At 38.2% G+C, this 23,210-nt stretch overlaps 1 protein-coding gene across 3 annotated transcripts; it reads right to left on the bottom strand.

The window, feature by feature from the left end:
* Positions 1-124: 124 nt before the first annotated feature.
* Positions 125-14,738, bottom strand: pmt (phosphoethanolamine methyltransferase). Of its 3 annotated transcripts, none has more exons than XM_017716887.2 (12): positions 14,596-14,738; positions 13,059-13,236; positions 10,924-11,079; positions 10,434-10,570; positions 9,682-9,839; positions 7,147-7,341; positions 4,345-4,434; positions 4,169-4,258; positions 3,692-3,814; positions 3,176-3,307; positions 695-811; positions 125-454 (listed from the first exon to the last, which is right to left on the bottom strand). In XM_017716887.2, the coding sequence occupies exons 2-12, from the start codon at positions 13,217-13,219 to the stop codon at positions 344-346; spliced, it is 1,470 nt and encodes a 489-aa protein (XP_017572376.1). In that variant the 5' UTR covers positions 13,220-13,236; positions 14,596-14,738; the 3' UTR covers positions 125-343. The 3 variants fall into 3 exon arrangements, with proteins under 3 accessions (XP_017572376.1, XP_017572374.1, XP_017572375.1); XM_017716885.2 differs by lacking the exon at positions 14,596-14,738 and adding an exon at positions 14,294-14,422; XM_017716886.2 differs by lacking the exon at positions 14,596-14,738 and adding an exon at positions 14,294-14,422 and having other exon boundaries at positions 7,147-7,335.
* Between the last annotated feature and the right edge of the window lie 8,472 nt (positions 14,739-23,210).

Below are 23,210 nucleotides of genomic sequence, written 5' to 3'. Positions count from 1 at the left end.
AATAACTTACATCAGCTCAAAATTATACACACACACATATATATATATATATATATATATATATATATATATATATATATATATATATATATGTAATTTTCTTTATTTAAAGAAATTTACAATATGCAATAGAACAACAAAATCATACTGGCCTCTCTTAGTTTACAGAATACTACAATAAAATGTGCAATCACCTGTTTTCAACTTCTTACATGAAAAAAAAACTTCAACAGATTGTGCAGTGTCTTCTTTCTCTCTGAGTTTAGAGAACCTGCCACCCCTGTCTTTCTCTTTCTCTCTCTCTCTCTCTCTCTCTCTCTCTCTCTCTCTCTCTCTCTCTCTTTCAGTCACTGGTAGCATAGAAGAGACCCCAGCGCTGATCTCCAGCTTCACAGCGCTGTAGCTTTTCTGTCCACCCATTAACAACAGCATCATAGTCCTCCTGAGAGAACTCCTGCATGGAGGGAGAAACACTAATCATACATTTGTAAATAAATATATCATAAATCATCATAAATTTATACTCTTTTTAAAATATGCATTGCACAGTAATATATTATGAATTACAGACACTCTTTCTTTTGAAGAGTTATGCATTGGGCATTTGTATAAATTTACAAACATCTGCATGAAGTCTTCTACATGACCTCCGAAAAACTAGCATGCATGCATGTGATCATGTGTGTGCGGTCACCTGAATGAATTCGTCTTGAATCTCCTCTGCTCTCTTGAGCTCGTCCTTTATCACCTGAATAAACTGGGCAGTTCTGTCTTCTGCTCTCACATTACTGAAGCCCGCCTCTTCCAAAAACTAAAAATAAATAAAATATTACTGTATATTAGAGCTGTGCATTGCTCTCCATAATTACTAGCACCCTTAAAACAAAGAAAAATGCCATCAATTCTGAGATTTTTGCTGATCTTTACCAGTCACTGCTTGATTCAGTACCACTGATATGTTAGAAACTAAAAAAACCCAGAAGTATCAGGAAGCTTCAGTGGTTCTGAAACACTCTTTAGAGAAAAAAAGAGGCACCAACAGTGTTACAAACTCTTGCTATTTTTTATCTCAGATTTCTGTCTTCTCTTTCTTCCCTCACCTCGTCTTTTTGCTGCCTTGTTTTTCCTCCCTCTACCCTCTTTAACCATCAATGACAGTGAGTAAAGAAGCTAATACACTACATCACACAAGACCCTCCGAAAATTATTCTTAATGAAAGAAAAGTGTATTTTCTCAGTGTCCATTGGACAGTTTTACACAAAATGCAGATGGACACACAAATCCACCTGTTATGCAGGGGGAGAGGGAGATGACATGTATCTCAACCTCCTCATAGCCTCATACACTGTATGTCCAAAAGTTTGCAGACACCCGCTCATACAGCATTTGTTCTGTTTCACTTTGGCTACAGTAACAATATCTACTCTTCTGAGAACTCTTTACATGAGATGTTGGAACATTGTGGATTTAATTAAGCTCGATGACAAGAGCATAACTGAGGTCAAGTACTGACACTGGATGATTAATCCTGGATCACAAATGCTGCTCCAACTCACTGCAAAAGTATTGGTTGGAGCTCTATCACTCCAGAGAATACAGATCCACTGCTCCACATCCCAGTGCTGGGATGCTTTGTACCTCTTTAGTCGATACTTGGCATGGTGACATTAGGCTTACATGTGGCTTCTCCAGAGTGTCCAATTCTATCGGCAGTTCTTTTCTATGGAGATTATACAAGCTGTGTGTGCACAGTTGAACTCCTGTGTCAACAATGGATGTACCTTATTGTGACTGAATTCACTAATTAGAAGAGGTGTCTGGATACTTTTGGGCATATAGTGTAACTCCAAATATGAGTCTCATACAATCTTGTGGAAAAACGGAAATGGAATTGAAAGGGCCACTATAGATTCAAGAAATGTTTGATCACTGCTAAAATACTGGCCTTTGTAAACCTGATATCTTTGAGGGGTCCAAGACAGAAATGGCCTCAGACTGATCAGTGTGTTTACTGTGAGCATCTCAGCCAATCACAATTCCATATGACTGTTTCTTTTACGGTATTACTATAATCCAATAAAAGTTCATTGGTTTCAAAATCATTAAACATTTTCATTCAGTGTACATTCTAAAATGACGCAGGCAAAAATTTTATTATGTCACATGACTGTTTCCCCAGTGTGTTTTGACACATTGCAAGCCGCAATGCAGACTCAATATGTAACAATATAACTGCAGTATAACTGCAGTACTAGCATTTTGTCCATGTCCTGCAGCCCTTATTATCACGTTAGTTAAAGCAGTTATTCCATTGACATACAATAATTTCTGCACTATTCAAATGTTGCAATGCAATTAAAGTACAAGTGTTTTGATGTGAAATATGTCAATGTAGAGAAACTTATTGTCTCAGAATTTCTTTACAGTGATGTCAGAAGAATTGTTTATATGTAATGTTGAGGATACAATTTCATTACATTTCATGCTAAAACCTTCCATGATAAGTCAAGTCAAGTCAGCTTTTTTTGTCAATACTACAATATGTACAGGACATACAGAGTATTGAAATTGCATTAACCTCAGACCCCATGGTGTGGCAATAACATTAAACACACGGTAAACAAGAAAAGTGTGAATTTAAATATATACTAAAAAAAAGACACTAAACACTAATTATAAAATTAAACTAATTGTAGAAAAATGAAATAATAAAAAAATAAACATAAGAAGGTCTTGAAATTAACATTAAAGTGACATAAGGCACATATAGATTAAGGTCTGCGGGTGTAAATAGTGCAAATACAACAGTAGTGCAATTAGAATGAGCTTATGGAGCAGTTAAAGTTCAGTTGTTGAACCATAACGATGATGATGAAGGTGCTCTGTGGAATAGATTTCAAAGTCCTGCACAAAAAGTAAAAATGTATGACATTTCTACAATTATAGGACTACATGAAACAATGTCTCAGGCATCAGGTAATGTATTCATAACCATTTCATGTAGTAACTTTCTGTGAGGGAGCTTTTAGAATCATTACACTTTTTAGATGTCTGGTCTCTGTCACCACCACTTGTTTCCATCGCCACAAGTTAATTATGCTGGAATTTTGAAAAATTGGTGGAATTCCCATTTTACAGCAGAATAAACATCAACATCCAGTGGTTGTGGCTCACCTTGCCATATCTCTGTGGTGTGTAGAGGATGTAGCCTCTTTGTTTAACATACTCCTGGAAGGCAGGAGTCCAAGGCTTCTCTCCACAGCAGTAATCACTGATTAGCACCTTACCGCCAGGCTTCAACCATGACTGTACACACATAGATAGAGCCAAACAGAAAACTGATACTTGGTTCACTGCAGTCATTGTTCATTTTCATATGAATAGTGGATTAACAGTAAGTAAGGATTCACTATAAGTACATCCAGAAATCTATAATATAATGCGTATTGTAGGAATAATGCAATGAATTAAATGTAAATTGAAAAAATGAAGAAAAGAAAATGAAACGGCCTGACCAGAAGAGGGCAGTGTTGTCCTATATTTTTTCTTAAGGGATTTTTTCTAATAGCGAGTTAGTAGGAACTCTTACCCCTGTTTTGCTTGATACCATTTTGAAACTAAGGCAATACGGAGGTCAGCTATTTGCTCAAGTGTTCTACTAATAACACACATATATGTGCATAGACTCACATGAAATTTTCTGAAGAGTTCAAGCTTGTCAGTAATGTGTAGAATGGTATCTCTGCTATATACCACATCAAAGGTACCTTCTGGAAATGTTCTCTTAGTGGCATCAGATACCTCAAACTGGACCTGAGGCAGGGTGGACATTGAAACATCACTTTCACAAAGCAGAAAGATGATGACATAGGCATAAAACATTTCAAATCAGTACTGTCTTTAAATATTTCAAAATGTGATGATTCATGAAAAACAGAGTGATAGTAACTGGGATGTGTGATGATGAAGGTGCTCTGTGGAATAGGGTTCAAAGTCCTGCACAAAAAGTAAAAATTTATGACATTCCTAGAATTAAAAAGCCTTATCTTATCTTTTGTCCATAACAATCAAGGCTTTTAATTAAATAATCAGCATCAGTGATATTTTTGTACAAGGCTCTTCTCTTCAAGTTCATTTTGTGAACATTAGGCCAAAACAGTCACTCACAGATGGAAGCTTCTCCTGTACTGCCCTCTCCATGGCAATTTCCACCATGTTTGCTGATAGGTCCATTCCCAGAACCTCCACCCCAAAGTTCTGTCAATTAAATAAACAGACATAAGACCGCAGGACTATGATGATGGTGTTAAGTCAATGATTTGGTCTCTGATCCTGTGGCTCACCTTGGCCATGTAGAAATCTCCTCCCCCTATTCCACAGCCTACATCAAGGACTTTCTGTCCTGGGCTCAGATTCAACAGGTCAACAAACTCCTAAAGAAAAAAAATACAGATATCACTAATCCAGCAATCCAGCGAGTCAGTTTTTCCAGGTCTTGATACAATTTGTCTAAATGGGCCCAAATTTGCCACTGCATTCAGAAATATTATATATATATAGCAAAAAATCCAACAGTTGAATGGGTTTTAGGTATTTCATCCTCTACAATATCATCAAAACATACAGGAAATCTGCAGAAATCTCTGCATAAAGGACAAGGCTGAAAACCACAATTTAGTACCCTCGACCTTTGATCGCGCAGAAGGCACTGCATTAAGAATAAGTATGTCTCTTTGATGGATATCAATACATGGGCTCAGGAATACCCTAAAAACATTGTTAATAAACACTGTTTACCATCCACAAATGCAAGTTAAGACTGTATTATGCACAGTGAAAAACACATATCAACAATGTCCAGAAACACTGCTGACTTCTCTAGACTTGAGCTCATTTGAATTGGGCTGATGCATAGTGGAGTGCATTAGTGGGTAACTTACACATCTGTAAAGCACCATTATTGCTGAACCACATATGCTGCCTTCTAGAGGCCATCTTTTTCAGGGACACCCATTCTTATTTTAACGTGAAACACTGAGCCGCATTCTGCTCATGTTACAACAGCATGGCTTTGTAATGAGAGAGTTAAAGTGCTAGAGACCTGCCTGCAGTCCGGACCCGCCTCTCACTGAAAACGTGTCTTATTAAGCTCATAATATGAATGTCAAAAAAATTTAACTTTCAAAACTGGATCAGTGTGTGTCTTCAGTCCCCAAATGATTAGTAACTGCTGTTTAAAGGCAAGATAATGTAACACAGTGGTAAATCTTCTGATCTTGCTCCTGTCCCAGTTGTTTGGGAATGTGTTGCAGGCATTAAATTTGGAATCTGACGCATATATTTACAGTTCAGAAGGTAAAACCTTTAATGTTGTGTTTTTCTAAACTTTTCAATTTAATACATTTCAAACAGAATTTACTAGTCACTGCTTGCTGTTTCATTAGCATTTCCCAATGTTTTTGGAATTTTATTGAATGGGGTTGTATGTATAAATCATATTTCAATCACTATACTTTGAAACAAATGAACACATACGTTTAATTATAGTCTCCCTTTACACACTAACATTTGTAACATTTTAGATTACTTCTGCCCTCATCTGGAACTCACGGTGCATTGCAAGGGCTTCTGCCATTTAAATGCTAAACATATGCAGCCAGGAAGGAATAGTTAAACCTTTTTTAAGCTTTTAATAACAAGGCAAAAGTGGAGAAAATTCTACCTTTTAAATTCTAAACTTTTACCTTTAAAATTCTACTTCTACTCAATGCTGTAGTATTTGAGTATGTGTGCTAAAACTAAACTTTAAAAAAGTTAGCAGAACACACTCACACACACACGCGCACACAAACAGAGAGACAGACACAGCCACGCACACACACACACACACACACACACACACACACACACACATACACACACATATAAGTAAGCTACATTAAAACATAAGCATACAACTTCTGTGCTTTGCTGCAAACACCTAGCTGATAAAACCAAAAGTGTTTTGCTTTAAAATTTGATGTCTTATTTATGCTTTTGAATAAATAAACTAAACATAGAAACTGCAAATAAACAAAATACACATTACTGCGTTCAGGATGGCAGTACTGAACTTACAATAAACAGTTTACATAAAATAAACTTACTACAATGATTAAAATATCTAAGCTTGAAAAACCTGTCATGAAAAACATCCTGGACCATTCTGACACTGCCACTCTGTCATGCATCCTACTCGGACTCCAACTCCCAGAATGTGACCTTCGACGGCAACATGCGCTCCTATCAGCACTCACAATCACCTGACTTTTAACTATCTTCACCTGTGAATCTTAATAGCTGAGAGTACAAAAGCCCAGGCTTTAGACTTAGTCTTTGTGAGGTATTGCTTCACTGACATTATTAAGTGGTCTCTCTTGTATGTTTATTGGATTGACCATGTTTATGACCCTCTGTGCTTCTGTATTTGACTACATTAATTGCCTTCCATTATTGTACCTTTGCTGCTTTTTGCATATTGGTTTTGACCCATTGCTTCAACTCTGATTACTCTTGTTGGATTTGGTTGACCGGTTTATCATTAAACCTATTTATCTTCTATCTGCAAGCATCTGGAATTCTGTCATCGCTCCATGTCATCCACAGTGGTGATGTATCAAGCTATATGCTGTGTTTTTGAGTTGAATCAAACCTGTAGTGGTGAAGTTCTTAGCTATTGTTCTCTCTCTTGATACTTGAGATGAACAGTGATCACAAATCACTAGTCTAATATTCCTCATAGAACCAGGTGAAGCAGTTCCATTTTACAATGATCAGCATGGACATGCACATGTTACAATATACTTGCTCTGGGGTGGATTTTAATTAATTAAATGGGGCAGTGCCAAAGTCTCTATATGACAACATGGCAAGATATAGTCAATAGCTCTTCATCCCCTGACCTCTCAATCGTCTTTGACCACTTTTAACCACTTTCAAAATCCCAGGCTTGTGACAAACTAAGGCTTCAAATTCAGTAACTACAGGGACTTCAGTGAAAACTGTTTGAGCCATTCTTAAGTTATAATAATGTGTAATAAAACTTTGGGCCTGCCAGTGGGCCCTAGCCATGTAAGGGGTTAACCTATGTCCACTCAATTCCTGACCTTAGTGGTGCTTGGTCCCCCAGTACTGACGTAGCCAGAGCCAAACATCTTCTCATAGCGTAGGATGCCCCTGCGTGTATACTGCTGGTTGTCAAGGAACTGCTGGAAGGTGTTGAAGCCACCCTGATGTTGATGATCTACATTCCGATAGGCCTTCTGCATCAGCCAACACACCTGGTTCTGATTCTTCTTCATCTCATATAAAGAGAAAGAGAGAGATAAACTGAGAGACTAATTTAGTAGCACAGGTTCTAAAGCTGTTGCCCACTGTCTTTATTTAAAAAAAAAACCTTTAAACCTGTATTCTCTACTCATTGTCTCAGTGCAGCAGCAGTGCAGAAGGGAAAACCTACTAGCTAGCACATAGTCATATCACTAGAGTGACTAAAATCAAATCAAATCAATTTGGAGTCTTAAACTTTTTCTTCCACTTTGTGTACATCATAGAAGCCAAGGCAAGTGCAAGATGATAAATATGTTCAGGGTTATTGTAATACACTGAGAACTGAATTATAATTGCACTGAAAAAGTAACACTCTGAAAATACTTGATTTAATATGTACAGAACTGTGCAGAGACCAACCTCCATTTATTTAATTTCAAGTCAAAACAGCCATTAAGTACAAATTAAGTTAATTTTTTCAGGAGGTATTTATGAGGATATTAAATATGAGATAATCCACTGCATAAGAAAGAGGAAGGTCAAAGGAAAATAAACAGACAAACAGAAATTTCCAAAATTGGAGTTGAAAAAAATCTTAAAAGATACAAAGAAAATGGGACTCCTAACAACTGTACAAGAAAATCAAGCTATCAAGAATCCCTGACTGTGAAAAACAGCAGGTAAATTAAAATAACATTTGCTCTGCAACACTGAACATAAACATTGGAGATGTGGAGTAAGGTTTTATGATATTACTTGGATCACGACAAGCAGAACATGCAACCAACTTCTAAGACTAAACTTTGGAGGTGTGGAAAGACATTCCAGCAGATTTCTATGAAAAACTATAAGCAAGTCTCTTGAAAAGAATGGAAGCAATAATAAAGGCACTGTAAACACATAAAAATATGTTTATTTGCTGAGGATTTTGTGTTTTTTTTGTTAAATAGGTATTTTCTGCTTCCTTGTGCTGAAAATGAATAACTTGTACCTAATGGCTGTTTTGACTGAAAATTAAATAAATGAAAGGTGTTCTGTGACTTTTACACAGTGCTGTACAACAATTCTATGTTAAATTTTATTACACTCAATTTTTGGCAATAATATATTGATGTAATATATTCATGTGGAAATGAGCTACATACACTATATTGCCAAAAGTATTCACTCGCCCATCCAAATAATTGAATTCAGGTGTATTTCAGGTCACTTCCATGACCACAGGTGTATAAAACCAAGCACCTGGGCATGCAGACTGCTTCTACAAACATTAGTGAAAGAATGGGTCGCTCTCAGGAGCTCAGGGAATTCCAGCATGGTACCCTCATAGGACGCCATGTGTGCAACAAGTCCAGTCATGAAATTTCTTCACTACTAAATATTCCACAGTCGACTGTCAGTGGTATTATAACAAGCCATTGGAGTGCTAGGCCACGTAAAATGAAAGAGCGGAGTCTGAGGTACATAGTGCGCAGAGGTCACCAACTTTTTGGAGAGTCGATCTCTTCAGACCTCCAAACTTCATGTGGCCTTCAGATTAGCTCAAGAACAGCATAGAGAGCTTCATGGAATGGGTTTCCATGGCCGAGCAGCTGCATCCAAGCCTTACATCACCAAGCGTAATGCAAAGAGTCGAATGCAGTGGTGTAAAGTGCCGCCACTGGACTCTAGAGCAGTGGGGACGTGTTCTCTGGAATGACGAATCACGCTTCTCCATCTGGCAATCTGATGGACGAGTCTGGGTTCGCTGGTTGCAAGAGAATGGTACTTGTCTTGACTGCGTTGTGCCAAGTGTAAAGTTTGGTGGAGGGAAGATTATGGTATGGAACTTTTAATGCTTCAGCAGACCAAGAGGTTTTGGATCATTTCATGCTCCCAACTTTGTGGGAACAGTTTGGGTACGGCCTCTTCCTGTTCCAACATGACTGTGCACCAGTGCACAAAGCAGGTCCATAAAGACATGAGTGAGTTTGGTGTGGATGAACTTGACTTTCCTGCACAGAGTCCTGACCTCAACCTGATTTAATACCTTTGGGATGAAATAAGGCGGAGACAGGCCTTCTCGTCCAACATCAGTGTCTGACCTCACAAATGCACTTCTGGAAGAACGGTCAAAAATTCCCATAAACGCGCTCCTAAAGCTTGTGGAAAGCCTTCCAAAAAGAGTTGAAGCTGTTATAGCTGCTAAGGGTGGGGCGACATCATATTAAACCCTATGAATTAAGAATGGTATGTCACTTAAGTTCATATGTGTGTGAACGCAGTATCTGCAATATAGTGTATGTGAATCAGGTACATTCGATGCATTATTTTTCAACGTGAAAGAATTTAGTAATTCACTTTACATGATTTTACATGACATCCCATATTACCTTTATGTACGTCTGTACAGTTCTGCACAGAACCGTATCAAACCCATAGGACTGTTTACCACTCTCCTCTGACTTCTCCCACATCACAGAAGTCATCAGGTGGTTGTAGTGTGCCGGTGTGCGGTAATGGGTAGGGTTAAAATCTCTCTTACAGTCTCCTGTGTCAGACAAAATGTGATAATGTGAAACATTTCTGGTCAGCAGGTCAACTCAAGAGTCCAAACATGTATCATTGAGTGGCACAATCTTAGGGGCTGATTTATAGAGATGTGCTGTGAACCATCTCAGAATCAGAAAAATGTGCATTAATGCATGTATTAGTTTTCATGTAACTGTTTTTAGGATTTTAAGCTCATTACTAGCTTAGTTTAAATCCTGTCTAAAACCCTTTTGAGAGCGACTTTTCTAAGCCCATTAGCACATGAAATATTTCTACACAGACTGATTGGGCAAGATCTTTTCACATTATAATAGCTGGTCACATTAATGGAATTGTTAAATATGTTTTAATGTGTTTTTCTTGCTAATTGTGATTTTAGATTCCATTCTAACACTTCTTGACTTTTATAGTAGGCCATTATATTTTAATGCTATCCACACAAGCCAGTTTATACTATATCATGAACTAGACATTGCTGAAGGTTAATAGGTGTATGGTGTGTCAGTCAATTTCCAGGTATGATAGGTTAGGGAAAACATGGAGATTCCATGGCTGGTACTGATAGCTGCTAGTGTTTGTCCCTGTGGATAACCTGATTGGTGGAAACAGGATTCTCTGAAGAAGAGGTATCCGCCTGGGCGGAGCCAGGCCAGCATCTTCTTTGCCAGTGTGCGCAGCTCTTGTTCACTCAGATACATCAACAGCCAGTTAGAGAAGATCAGGTCAAAACTGAGAGACAGAAAAAGGACTGGATGAAGCCATTCATTCGCGCACTCCATCCATCCATCAATCCATCCATCCATCCATCCATCCATCCATCCATCCATCCATCCATCCATCCATCCATGTATTCATCTTCTTCCTATTCTTAACCTTTTATCTTCCCTAATGTGTTGTCATTGGCACATTCAGAGACTTTATCTTTGTCACCTTTTGAGACAAACACAGAGGTGTTACACTAATAATACTATATGTTGTTAATTTTTCACTGTTTCACTGAAATTCAGAGGCTGAACAGTGTGTGTTCTGAGTGTGTGAATGTCTGTGAACTTATGAATGTTTTTCCACAGATCTCTACCCACCTGTTTTCAGACAGCTCTAGCTGTGTGACATCAGCTTGGATGAAGTCTGCGTTGCCGAGGTGACTGTTTTCTCTTCTGTTCTTTTCCACAAAGTTCTCCATAAAGTCCACAGCTGTCACATGACGAGCCTTGCGAATGAGATGACTGGTATAGCGGCTGAAATGGTCAAAGGTTTTGTTCAATGATTGCACATAAGCAGCAGACCAAGACAGAGCTTCTGGGAAACGTATTTACAATGTAAGAAATGCTATGAATATTCTGGAGCCATAGAGATTTATCTAGAGATAATTTAATTGTATGACTTTTATGTTGCTCTTTAATACACTTTGAAAAGTAGTCAGCTTTTTGTTTTCTATTTTACATGACATTCCACAGGATGCTGTGGGTTTTTTTACTCACAGTCAAATAGGACTGCATATGTTTGAGCTTCACACATCTGCAGGTTTCAATTCAGCAGCCTGTCACTCTGCTGTACTTTACTACAGTGGCTGTATTGTAACACTGTGATCTGCTTGCATCACCTTTTACCCACAGCTGTTGAGTGCCAGATGATGTTAATATACTACCAAACTGTTTTGTGAATTACCACAGAATTTAAACAGATTACCCCTTTGAATGTTGTACAGGTGGCAAAGTCCACATATTGCCTAAAAGTCTGATCCACGTTACTAAATACTGACCATATATCAGCTTTATCACCCTGATCCCTGCAAATAAAAAGGTTGGTTGTGCTTAGTTATAAAGCAGCTGATAAGCACACACACTAAATTAAAAGCCATTATAAGGCCACATAGTTCCCAAAGAAAATTTTTGTGTTCTAGATTTAGCAGTATTTTATTATTTAACATTACCTATAAAAACTCAGAAGACACATGTGCACTGGTGGTTGTGGATAGTAAATGAAATGTTTATATTTATGTTGTATACATGGCGTCCCTGGTTTCTAGCTTCATCAGTGTAAAGCCACTGCAAGCCAATAAATACAATAACATGCACCAACACAGTTCACTCTTAGCCCTAGTGCAAATCACGCTATGGCAGGACAATGTAAAAGAGCTGCAGACACTTCCTAAAGGAGGAAAACATACATGCTGTATTACTGAACAGAGTAAGCAAACCCTCCTCACTCAAATTTCACACAGACACATCACATCATTGGCGTAATTCTACACAAGAAGAATCCATTACTGCAAAACATAGTACAGTTCACTCTATGGCTTCATGTTCTTACATAATAAATCTGTAGCAGTAATCTGATTAGCTGGTGGTTACAATCTGATTCAATCAGATTACACAATTCTGGCTAAGAATTCCAGCTTGAATCTTGATTGTTGAAGCTGACTGTGGAGTGAAAGTCTATGGAATGGAATTTAAACTACACTACAGACCAAACATTTTGAAGCAAAACTAGCTTTGTAAAAGTAAACTTAATTTTTTAATGGACAGTGATATCCATCAACTTAGCAATGAAACTGCAAGCCATGTTGCCTGATGTTATTGCTAAAGTGGAGCACGTACAAAATAAAAAGCTATGGGCCAAGAATTGAGACTTGAGGGACACATGGGGACAGACATGAAGAGTGAGATCTGTATCTTCCTATAGACATGCTGTCTATTAGTAAGGTACTACCTAAACCAGGGGAGTGCAGAACCTGTAATGCCAGTCAAATTTCAAGTTGAGACAAAAGTATATCAAAAAACAGCAGTGAGAGCCAGTAAATCCATCAGCTGCCACAAATAGATCATCGATTTAAGTAGTGAATTTGGGTAATTCATAGTTTAAGGGTTTTTTTTATTTCCAGGTGATTTTCCTGCTAAGTATTACTGCAGTTCTAATCATATCCAACTTTTTCTTACATTCAGAAGCTTCTGGAGGCTTGATGAACATGCTAAATTATGACTTTATAAATAATTGAAATATGTCAATGTTATCAGCAAAGTCTGTGAAGATTATAACCATATAATATATTAGAATATGTTTACAGCACTGCAAATCAATGGATGTGATCAATGGATCAAAGAATATTTTGGAAAAATAACTTTTGTTGGTTAAACTAGATATCAAAAAACTAAATATCAATGATAACGATTTTAACCTCTAGTGTGCTGCACTTGTGTGTGAGAAGCTCACTAACCCAATGCCAGCTCCCAGCTCCAGCATATCGATGCCGTCTAGGCTGGGCAACAGCTCCAGTATCTCAGGCAGCTCATGCTGGGTCAACACGCGGGCATTGGAGTCCAGCATCATCTCCTCTACTGTAGCATACTGGGAATGTTCTTTCCAGAACTCAGTCATGGTGGTGCGTTCCTTTGCTACAGAGATGGTTTAGAACAGGTTAGAACGTGTGATGATGACAATTCAGTTATGCGTGAAGATTGCAAATGAAGATGATTTCAAACTTGAGCAATCATGCATCTGCATACACTTTAATAGCAAGACCTTTCATAAACCTCTTTTACGTGGAAAGTATGTTAATGGAGTGGTCAATATTTCAGTCCCGAAACTTATGCTGTGTTTCCATTTCAACCACAAAGACAGAAGTGACATCAGCCCAAAGACCATCACCTGTTCCCCTCACTTCATCCACTCATTTATAACATAAATTCAAATGGATATTCTGGTTACAATCACATAAACAAGATAAGATTACTCATTTTGTAGTTTTACATGTCTCAGTTCATTACAAAGGCTTTTCTTTGGAATATGAGTCCAACTGTCACTTTCAAAAACAGCCACACATGCTCGATGGATCATAATTTGTTACCACACTAAAAAATTAACCTTGATTTACAAACTGAAAATGATTTATTAAATGAGTTGTTGTGCTTAAGTAAGTGGTTTACGTAAAATGGACAAAGAGTAGATTTCAATGAATTAAACCTGTTTATGCTGATCCAAGGAGAATTCAGTCCAATGAAACTCAAATAAATTGCACTGAAATGTTTCAAATTTGCTCTACTTACAGTTAAACTACTTGGTTTGATTGAAACGAAGCACCAGTCATCTGATTATTTGTAGTATTTGCAGGCTTCTATTCCTGCCATTACAACATAATAAACTTACTTCATTACTTCATAATGTACATAATGTACACCCTGTAATGCAGTTTTGCTGATATGAAAATCGACATAACACCCACATGTTGCACCAGCGAGTTTGCTTTGCCATAAGCCCGCTGGCTGGACCAGCCTGCCATTGTCCATGCTAGCTGCTGAAGTCATGATGAATCATGGCAAACCATTGAAAAGCACAGCTGTCAATCAAACCATTCTGCCTCTATAGGTGAGTTCAGCAGTTCTGCACTTTCTATTCTACAAAACACAATGTCCACAGCAATTACAGCTGAAGTTATTCTTGCACTCCTCTTACCTTTGTCCATACTGAGTGAATAGAACGTTCAAAACTAATAGAAACAATAAGTTAGTGGCTGTTAAACCAGCAGCATCTGAGCTACTGAAGCTGTCATGCTGTCCCTTTAAATACTAATGCACGGCTGTCCCATCCGAGCGCGCAGGGGCGCGAGCTGACCATTTGGAGGCACGCACGCAAGGCGCAGGGTGGGGTGGGGAGGGGAGAGGAGAGGAGAGGAGGGGAGAGGAGAGGAGGGGAGAGGAGGAGGGGAGAGGAGAGAGGGAATTGCCCATGAATAACCATGTTAAAGAATATCTGACCGTGGCGCGCGCTGCGTTGGAGCGGGATTTCCCAGCACTGCCGGTTTCCTGCGCTCTCTCCTTCCAGCGCACCTGAGCTCGCGAGGCGTCAGGCTGGGGACGGCGCGTGGAGGCGGGCGCGTAAGCCGATCAGCGCGCACTGTGATTGGTCGAGGAGAAATAAAGGAGCAGCTCTTGTGCCACGTGGGTGATGATGATAATAAGGATGAGAGCGACCCACGTTATCATAAAACAGCGCTGCACATATTGGCCTTTATGTGCTCTAATATCATTAATTCTGTGTGATTGAACTGTTTTTTGCTGAGGAACTTGCTTACCCCCGCCCCGGTCCGGCTGCTCGCGTGCTGTGGCAGAGTTGCGCAATGTTGCCTCATGCAGCTGCTAAAAAATGTGGCCTGGACATGGACAACAGAGCAGAGCCGGTGGCCAGAGCAGCAGAGGGGATTACAGTGGTTAAAACGGAAATTCAGCCGAAAAACAAAGGCACACAGTTTCCCCCTCACCCTAAATGCAGCCAGTCAGCACAGACATGGTTCCGTGTCTGAAGTTTGCTTCTTTGTGTCTTTGCATTGGACCTTTGATCCAGCTTGACCAGGTGAATGCTTTTGGCTCAATGGTTTTCAACAGAGGCCACTAGAAGCGTAATTCATGTCACACTTTCCTCAAACTGTGACAGACTTGTCCATGTGGTTTATGACACTGTATAGCGCTCAGTTATCTGTACAAATGGACAAAAGTATTTTACATGACATAAGCAATATGTCCACCATAAGAAAGATTTTTTTGTCTGTACTTTTGGACATTTTTATAGATAACTGTATCGACAGTGACAGAAACTGCATAAGCAAGTTCATTTCAGATTAATTAACAACTTAACATGGCTGAAAAATGACATTTTGGACTCCAAACATGTCTTGGCTGATCATCTACATTTGGGGGTAAGAGATTATTGGCCAAACAGTTGCCTTAAAAGTTGCCACCCAGTCATTCTGTTCACCTCAACCCACCTTAATTTTGACTTTCCAAAAGGTTAGGGATTCAGTCCCTTAATGAGCAAACTGAGGGTGGAACAGTGGAAGAAACATGGAAAGGAACCAAGACTCAAAGGCAACAACTCTCTAACAGCATTAAGAAGAACTCAGAGACGAACCAACACTCAAAGGAGGAACCGAGTCTCCTCTGGGCTGCACTGAATACAGCAGTTAGGATACAAGTAATAAAAATGAAATTAAACACTGGGATCAGGAGGAAAGAGCTGTAAGATGAAACACTAACCAAACGATGTCATGCCTGCAAAATCAGGTTCATCTATTGTTGAATCCTGTTCAATTGAACAGCTTCTTTAATAAAATGACTACAAATATATATGACTATTAATTGATTATTTAATATTGATCATTATTATGATGCTTGAGTCTAGTTATCACTACATTTTTCCTGTCTTGACCAATGTCAATTCTAACCCACAGGCTTTACATCACCATAGGCTAATAATCTTTGCATTTCAAGAAGTCAATCTTTTGTTCAATGAACTTGAGAGCTACATACTCAAATGCACATTAGGTTAGTCCAGTATGAATAACTGTACTCTATATTAAACATATGAACAGGTTTTAATCCTATTAATTTAATAGTAGTAGTAGTAGTAGTAGTGTTCAGTTCAGAATACTTTATTAGTCCCAAACAAGGCAATTCATTTGCAGCCTTCTCGTCCACACACGTGACTGTACATATATACACACGTGTTGATATTAGTATAAATATTATCATAAACATCAACAAGCGTCAAATGAATAATAACAATAAATGTACAATTGAAGGGGTTAACAGCTGGTATATTAAATTACATTTAGGACGATGAGTCACCTTATATGTATGATCACCTGTAGCCTCAGAGTATGAGGGCAGAGTATAGAGGGATGATGTAAGAATTGGGTCTTCGGTGTAAAACAGCCCACTCTGAACACATTCACCTGCTTATCTGCTCCACTGTTGCTATCGTTTGGTCTCTATGAGTAGGTGAAGTTCCTACTGGGACACAGTAACCTTGATGGAAATGCAGTACAACTCAGGCCACACTGATAACACACTGCCTTTTAAACATATGACATTGAGTTCCAACACCACAACTCCAAAGTCCAGTGTCACGGTTACAGTGGCCTAACCTACAGCAGTGCAGACCTACAGCAGTGCAGACCTACAGCAGTGCAGAACAGTGGATCATTATTTATAACATTCTCTCTCTCTCTCTCTCTCTCTCTCTCTCTCGCTCTCTCTCTCAATCTCTCTCTCTCTATATATATATATAATATATATATATATTTATATATCTCCCTCTCTCTCTCTCTCTCTCTCTCTCTCTCTGTCTCTCAGATGGTACAGATGTGGACTGAAGGACCCAGATCCTAAATCTTACTTTGCATTTTATTTTTTTTTTACTTGAGAAGAAAATTGAATACAATAAATAATACTTAGGATTTATGACATATGTGAATGATACCGAATATATACCAAAGATATTTAATTTGCAGATAATCATTTTCAAACCTCTCTCTATCCCTTATAATTGAACAGGCTACTTCTGTTACTGTGCCTTTAATACTGATATGTGTGAATATTCTCTCTTATGATTGTTACCCTGTACTGTACCTCACTCGTAAAGCAGTCCAGGCTGAAGCACTCCGTATATTTTCAACATGAATGAGTGGGCTTAACTGCTGTTCGAGGATGTGAGGACATCCCATATGCAAATGCAATGATTGTTGTGACCTCACAAATCAATGAATTCCAAATGAACCTCTCACCATGCTTCCTTTTACTTTTTCAGTTTTAAGTGATATGAATCCTTTGACATTTAAAGGTAAGGTATTACGTGCATTTGTGAATTAATTGTAGAATTTTCTTGCTTTCTTTCTTCATTTTGGATGTGTTTTTTAAACCTTTATTGTTTCAAGGCGGCATCAATGGGCAGCTGCTGTTCTACTAGTGGGATATCTGGGATGATGATCTAAAAGGAGTAGACAGGACCATCAGTTTGTTTCATCCTTGAACAGCATGGAGTGTTTAATTTGCCAACTGAAATCTGCAGATTACTATATGACAGTCACTAGATGGCAGCAGATTTTCTGGTTAAAATAGAGCTTTGCTTTCAGATCTCTATCAGGACTCCATCTGTGAACCCACAGAGCTCCAATGATGCCCAACACCCCACCCCTTGACCCCAACACCACTATCACAGAAATAGCTGAAAAATGCTAGCCTACACTTTTACAAACATAAAGGTGCCAAAGAAGGCTCTTTGGACAATGACCAGAGAACAACCACTATAGGTTCTCATAAGAAAAAACATTTTTGCAACTGAGCAAGAATGAAGAACTTTTCAGTGTAGCCTCTGTCTGCAGGCTCCACAGTAGCCAATCTGCCTGCAGAACGAAAATCAATGTGGATATTTTTACTTAATAAAATCTAATTAAAACAGAATACTGAGGTACATGCAAATTAACAAAGAAACGCTGGAACATCTGGAGATCTGTTCTCCAGCAAATGGATGAGCTGATACAGAGGAAGGGTGCCAACACACCAGTTTGGCAATATTTTGTTTTCCAATCAAAACACACACACACACACACACACACACACACACACACACACACACACACACACACACACACACACACACACACACACACACACAGAGTGTGGCCTTGAAGCAGCAGTGATACATTAACGTGTGTGCTGATCAGAGAGGGAACAAAACTGCAGCACATCCGAATAACCTTTGTTGCCTATATTTGACTTTTTTTTCTTATGTTTAATAGAAACAGTACATTAAGTACTTTCCCAGTTAAGTAATCAACACACCAGAGGAATAGCTACTAGGGGAGGGGGGATAGGGGTGGTGTGCTGGGGGACTCTCAAATTTCTGACTGCTCAAAAAAAAGTATTGCACTGTAAATATCATAAAAATATACCTCATCTAGTGCTCTACAGGGTGGACCCAAATGCACTGAGCTCTTGCATCCTCATGTCCTTTTCTTTACATTAAACAAATGAAAGTGACCATCAAAGCTATACTTTCATTGTTTGTGAGCTGTGGTAGCTCCTAGTCTACTCAGCTAGTGACCTTATTAAGCAGTGAAGTTGACCGGGACTAAGAAAACAAGTTTCAATTCTACAAAAAGAAAACAATGAGATCTCTACCTTGTGCTGTGAAAGCTAGGACTCTGGTAAGTAGTGTTTAAATACTTTGCTGTTTTCTCAGGAGTTTTCAGATCTAGGCTGTTAAATGTGAGATTAGCAATTATGTGTTTTCTTTACAGCTGTCTTTTTATAGAAGCTACAATGAAGTAAGCTATTTGGCTCATTAGTGGTTATGGTCCTCACTACAGTGATTTCTCTGGGAAGTAATGCCCCTTCCTCCCAAAATTAAACTGACCACTGACACACACATACACACACAAAATAAACAAAGGGGATGAATCATGGCCTGAAATATGGCTTGACTACAAATACTCCTGAGTGATAATACGGGTAAAGAAACAAAACAAGTGCTTTGATATCCAGATTAAATGAAGTTTGCATTTTTACTGTGAGCAAATGACATTACTAAGAGCTTTTCCCTTCTTCATCTGTTAAAACTTGGCAGGAGAGTCTCAGTCAGGGAAATAAAACATCATCAACAGAATAGGAAAAAGTAAAAAAAAAAGACAAATGAAGCCAAATACAAACAAATACACTGTGATAACAAAGAGACAGGCAGACAGAGAGGCTTTACTGGGTGAAAATGGGAAATAAGTGTAGACACAAATGCAAAATAAACTTAGTAGAGAGTTAATGTAGTTTTAGATTAATGACTATTTTTAATCATACTGAGCTTTACAGGATGTACACGTGTAGATGGCTTTTGATCCCTTAGAAAGACACCCACATTTGAAGTGGCTCCATCCTTTACAGATGTCACAGGCCACCCAGTAAAGTCTCCAAGCATGAAAACTATGTCATATACCTGACATTGGTGGAGCTTTACACTTAAATAATGTTGTTAAAAAGAAAGCCGTATCTTCTCAAATCTGATTTGAGCATATAAAGCATGTATGTTAAAGTTGTAAGTGCAAAGTTAGGGTAAGTCCTGTGATGCAGACAGCATCATCTGCTGACATTCTTTGTCACTGAGTTTACCATCTTACCAAAAGGTTTTGATTTCTGGTTAATGAAACATCTGGTGGCTTCCAGTACAGTAATAGATCCTGCTATCTTTTACTACCACCTATATAGTGTATTCCTCTAATTCTCCACTATATCAATTAGGGATGCCCGATAAATTATATCATTATTGCAATATGTGTTCCTGCAATAAACACATCGTTAAGCGCTGTGGTGCCAAAACAGATCAAATTACCTCATAGAGACCACCATAGGGATGTCACTACTTTACCAGCACAAACTGTTAGAAGCCTAATGAGTACTTCTCTGCACTGAGATTAAATCCTGCAGTCCCACACAGGGGATGAGTAACTTAACCATTGTGCTCAACAGCCAAGATACCCACATGCACAGCTCAACTACTATTTCATCCTAAACTACAAGCCTGTAAAAATGCATCGTTGGATTAGGATCATTCTCACAGCCAACATTGTGCTTTAAGTTTGCAAAGCAATAAAGGCTACGTTCACAACTTCTTGTGTGCTGATATAAAAAATAAACATTATTTATCGCTGTAGTCGGAACAAAACCTTGCGTCTCCATTTTTGTCATTTGCAATTTTTTTTTACATAATTTTAAAAAGCATGTTGCCCTTTAAATTGTGGGTAAATGGGTGAATGGACCAAAAGAAATGGCCAAAATGACTTGGAAAAAAGTCTGGTTCCATTGACTTACATTAAAAGCAAAGTAGGTTTTTTCCTTCTCTTGAAAATTTATCATTTTGGAGATATGAGGTTTTGTACTGACAACAACATATTTGGTTTTTAACCTTTATAGAAAAGCTGTTGAGGTAATACTGACTGTTACTCAGGACAAAAATTGTGCTTGTGGTTGAAATGTAAGCTGCATTTTATTTCTTTTTATTTCACACAACAGTGATTGGAGCTTTAGTAGTTTTGTATTTTGCTACTTGGTTAGTTAGATTTCTGTTGACACATAAAAAAACACTTACAGATTAATTTGATGTACAGAGATCAGGACTCATTTTCTCATAATGTGTTTACTAATGCTTGAGTCATTTCACATTGGGGTGGGGTCTTTTTTCAAACACATGTATCCTTTTTGGAATCTTTGAGTGGCTTTAGACTATGACATAAGTGGTCATGATTCACTTGGGGGAGAATTTCTTTACTAAAATTGTACCCTATTAATACCAATACCAATATTTACTCTGTCTCCACTTAACTGGAAATAAGCAATAACACTGTCACCAGAGTAATATGCCTATTTAATCAACACACTTGCAGTCCTGGCAGGAGTTGCATGGTGCTGGTGGTGCTCCAATACTTTCACATTTTGTGGAAGTGTGCTGCAGTGGGCATCCTGCTGTGTGCTCAAAAAAGAGCTCTGAATGGAGGTATCTAGATATTACAAGATCTTGCACATGGTCAAATAGCAGAAATTGCATATTACAATAAACCTTAGTGCAGACATTTGGTCAGAAGCATAAGGAGATATCAGTGGTCTTAGCAGAGAAGACCAAACTAATACACTGTATGTCTACTGTTGTACATGTGGAAAATGCACTGTTTACATTTCTAAACTGATAGTGGTCAGTCAGATGGCCTTTTTTTGTGCACACTTTTACACATGGTGTCGACAGCAAAGAAGAGTGCTGTCACATGTAACCATATGCAGTATATTGTTAACTAGCATGTAATTGCGTTTGTGCTCCAGTACAAAAAAATCTATTTTGCGAACATTTTAAGTATTAATAGGAAATTGTGTTAGTGATGCTTTAAAAAAGTATCTGAGTTGTGGTTTTATCACAATGGGTTCCATAAAAGCTTTGTTTTATAAGCTTCCTCACTGATGATGCCCATATGTCCATATGTCTTCTGTTCACAGTGCTGCTTTGGCTCCATGGTGAGGAACCAAAGTGAAAGTTTAAGATTCACAATGTTTTTACAAGGCTGTGGCCACTGTAAATACCTAAATATTAAATATCAAAAGACCAATTACAAACATTTGTTAGATTTAAATCATCAAGGACAGGACACTATTAGTGCTTGACAAAAAAACTGAATCTGAGTATATCAAGTATTTCTATCAAATGTCTTCTGGTAACTGTATGCACTCCACTAGCCATCAGAGATTTCAATGGGATGTTCTGTGTACCTGTTCAGAGGTGGGGGTCAACTGATAGAACTCCATATTTACATACAGCACATTTTAAAGGAACCAACACAAGTGGTTTAAACGGTTATAAACACACAGATGCTTTGCTGATTAAAAGTGACAGCTTAGCTACTGCTTAGAGGACATCCCGTGTCACTTTAATCCCCCTGTTTATGCAAAACAGCTTTCTCACACCTTCATAAACAACTCCTTCTGCTCAATCTGTCATTGCAATAGGTTCTTGTCTTGTCACTGTGTGTGTGCATGCGTGTGTGTTTGCGTGTGAGTGTGTGTGTGTGTGTGTGTGAGCATGTGTATGTGTTTGCGTGCGTGTGAACACACAAAATGTGCACGTGTGTGTGTGTGTGTACACACAGAAATGCAGCTTTTATCGACAATGGCAAATGTTGCCTGTGGCTCCCTTAAGACTACAGTTTTACAGATCATTGAACGCAGACTACTTTACGTGCAGTACTCTCTCCCTCTCTCTCTCTCTTCCTCTCTCTCTCTCTCTCTCACTCTCTCTCTCTCTCTCTCTCTCACTTTCTCTGTTTCTCTCCTTAAATTTCAAAGTTTATAAAATCACTAACTTAGTTTGGTATGCTGTCTTTCAGTGCTCTCTCCTTCTCTTTGCGGTCTGCTTTCTCAGTTGTCAAACACCCTTCACTTTTATGTCTGTACTCAATATATTCTATATTTAAATAAAAATCTAATAATCATAAAGGCTCAGACTTGATATAAGATATATGCACATATGTGCTGTGTACATGTGAGTATCAAATAATTGACACTGATGTGCTCAAAAAATAAATAATTTTTTTTTAAAAAATGGCAACTTTACAGGAGAAAGCAACGTAGTCAATGTAGGTTAAAGTTAAAACACTTTATTCATCAATGTCTATTTCTATTGATCCATTCATTACGTGATTTGTACACAGTGTGAAGCTGTTGATTTCAAATGATGAAGAAATTTAAAACATATTTAAAATGGGCATACTTGTTTTTTGTTTGGTTGTATGATATCTGGATTATACATTTATGTCTTTAGGTGGATGAACACATATGCATAATATATGGATGGATCACAAATATATGTCTGATACATGTTTGAATACATCTCAGTATAGTTATAACTGTTACTATTTTGTATGTTTGTGTTTAAAAATGTGATTATTTATATGTACGATTGGACAATACTTTATTTATTTAATGTTTTAATGATCCTCTCCATGTATCACCACCTTATCGTGGTGGAGGGGTTTGCGTGCTTGAATGATCCTAGGAGCTATGTTGTC

This window comes from Pygocentrus nattereri, chromosome 11 (assembly GCF_015220715.1).
Source record: "Pygocentrus nattereri isolate fPygNat1 chromosome 11, fPygNat1.pri, whole genome shotgun sequence".
Taxonomy (NCBI): domain Eukaryota; kingdom Metazoa; phylum Chordata; class Actinopteri; order Characiformes; family Serrasalmidae; genus Pygocentrus; species Pygocentrus nattereri.
This window is presented reverse-complemented; position numbering and strand designations above follow the sequence as displayed.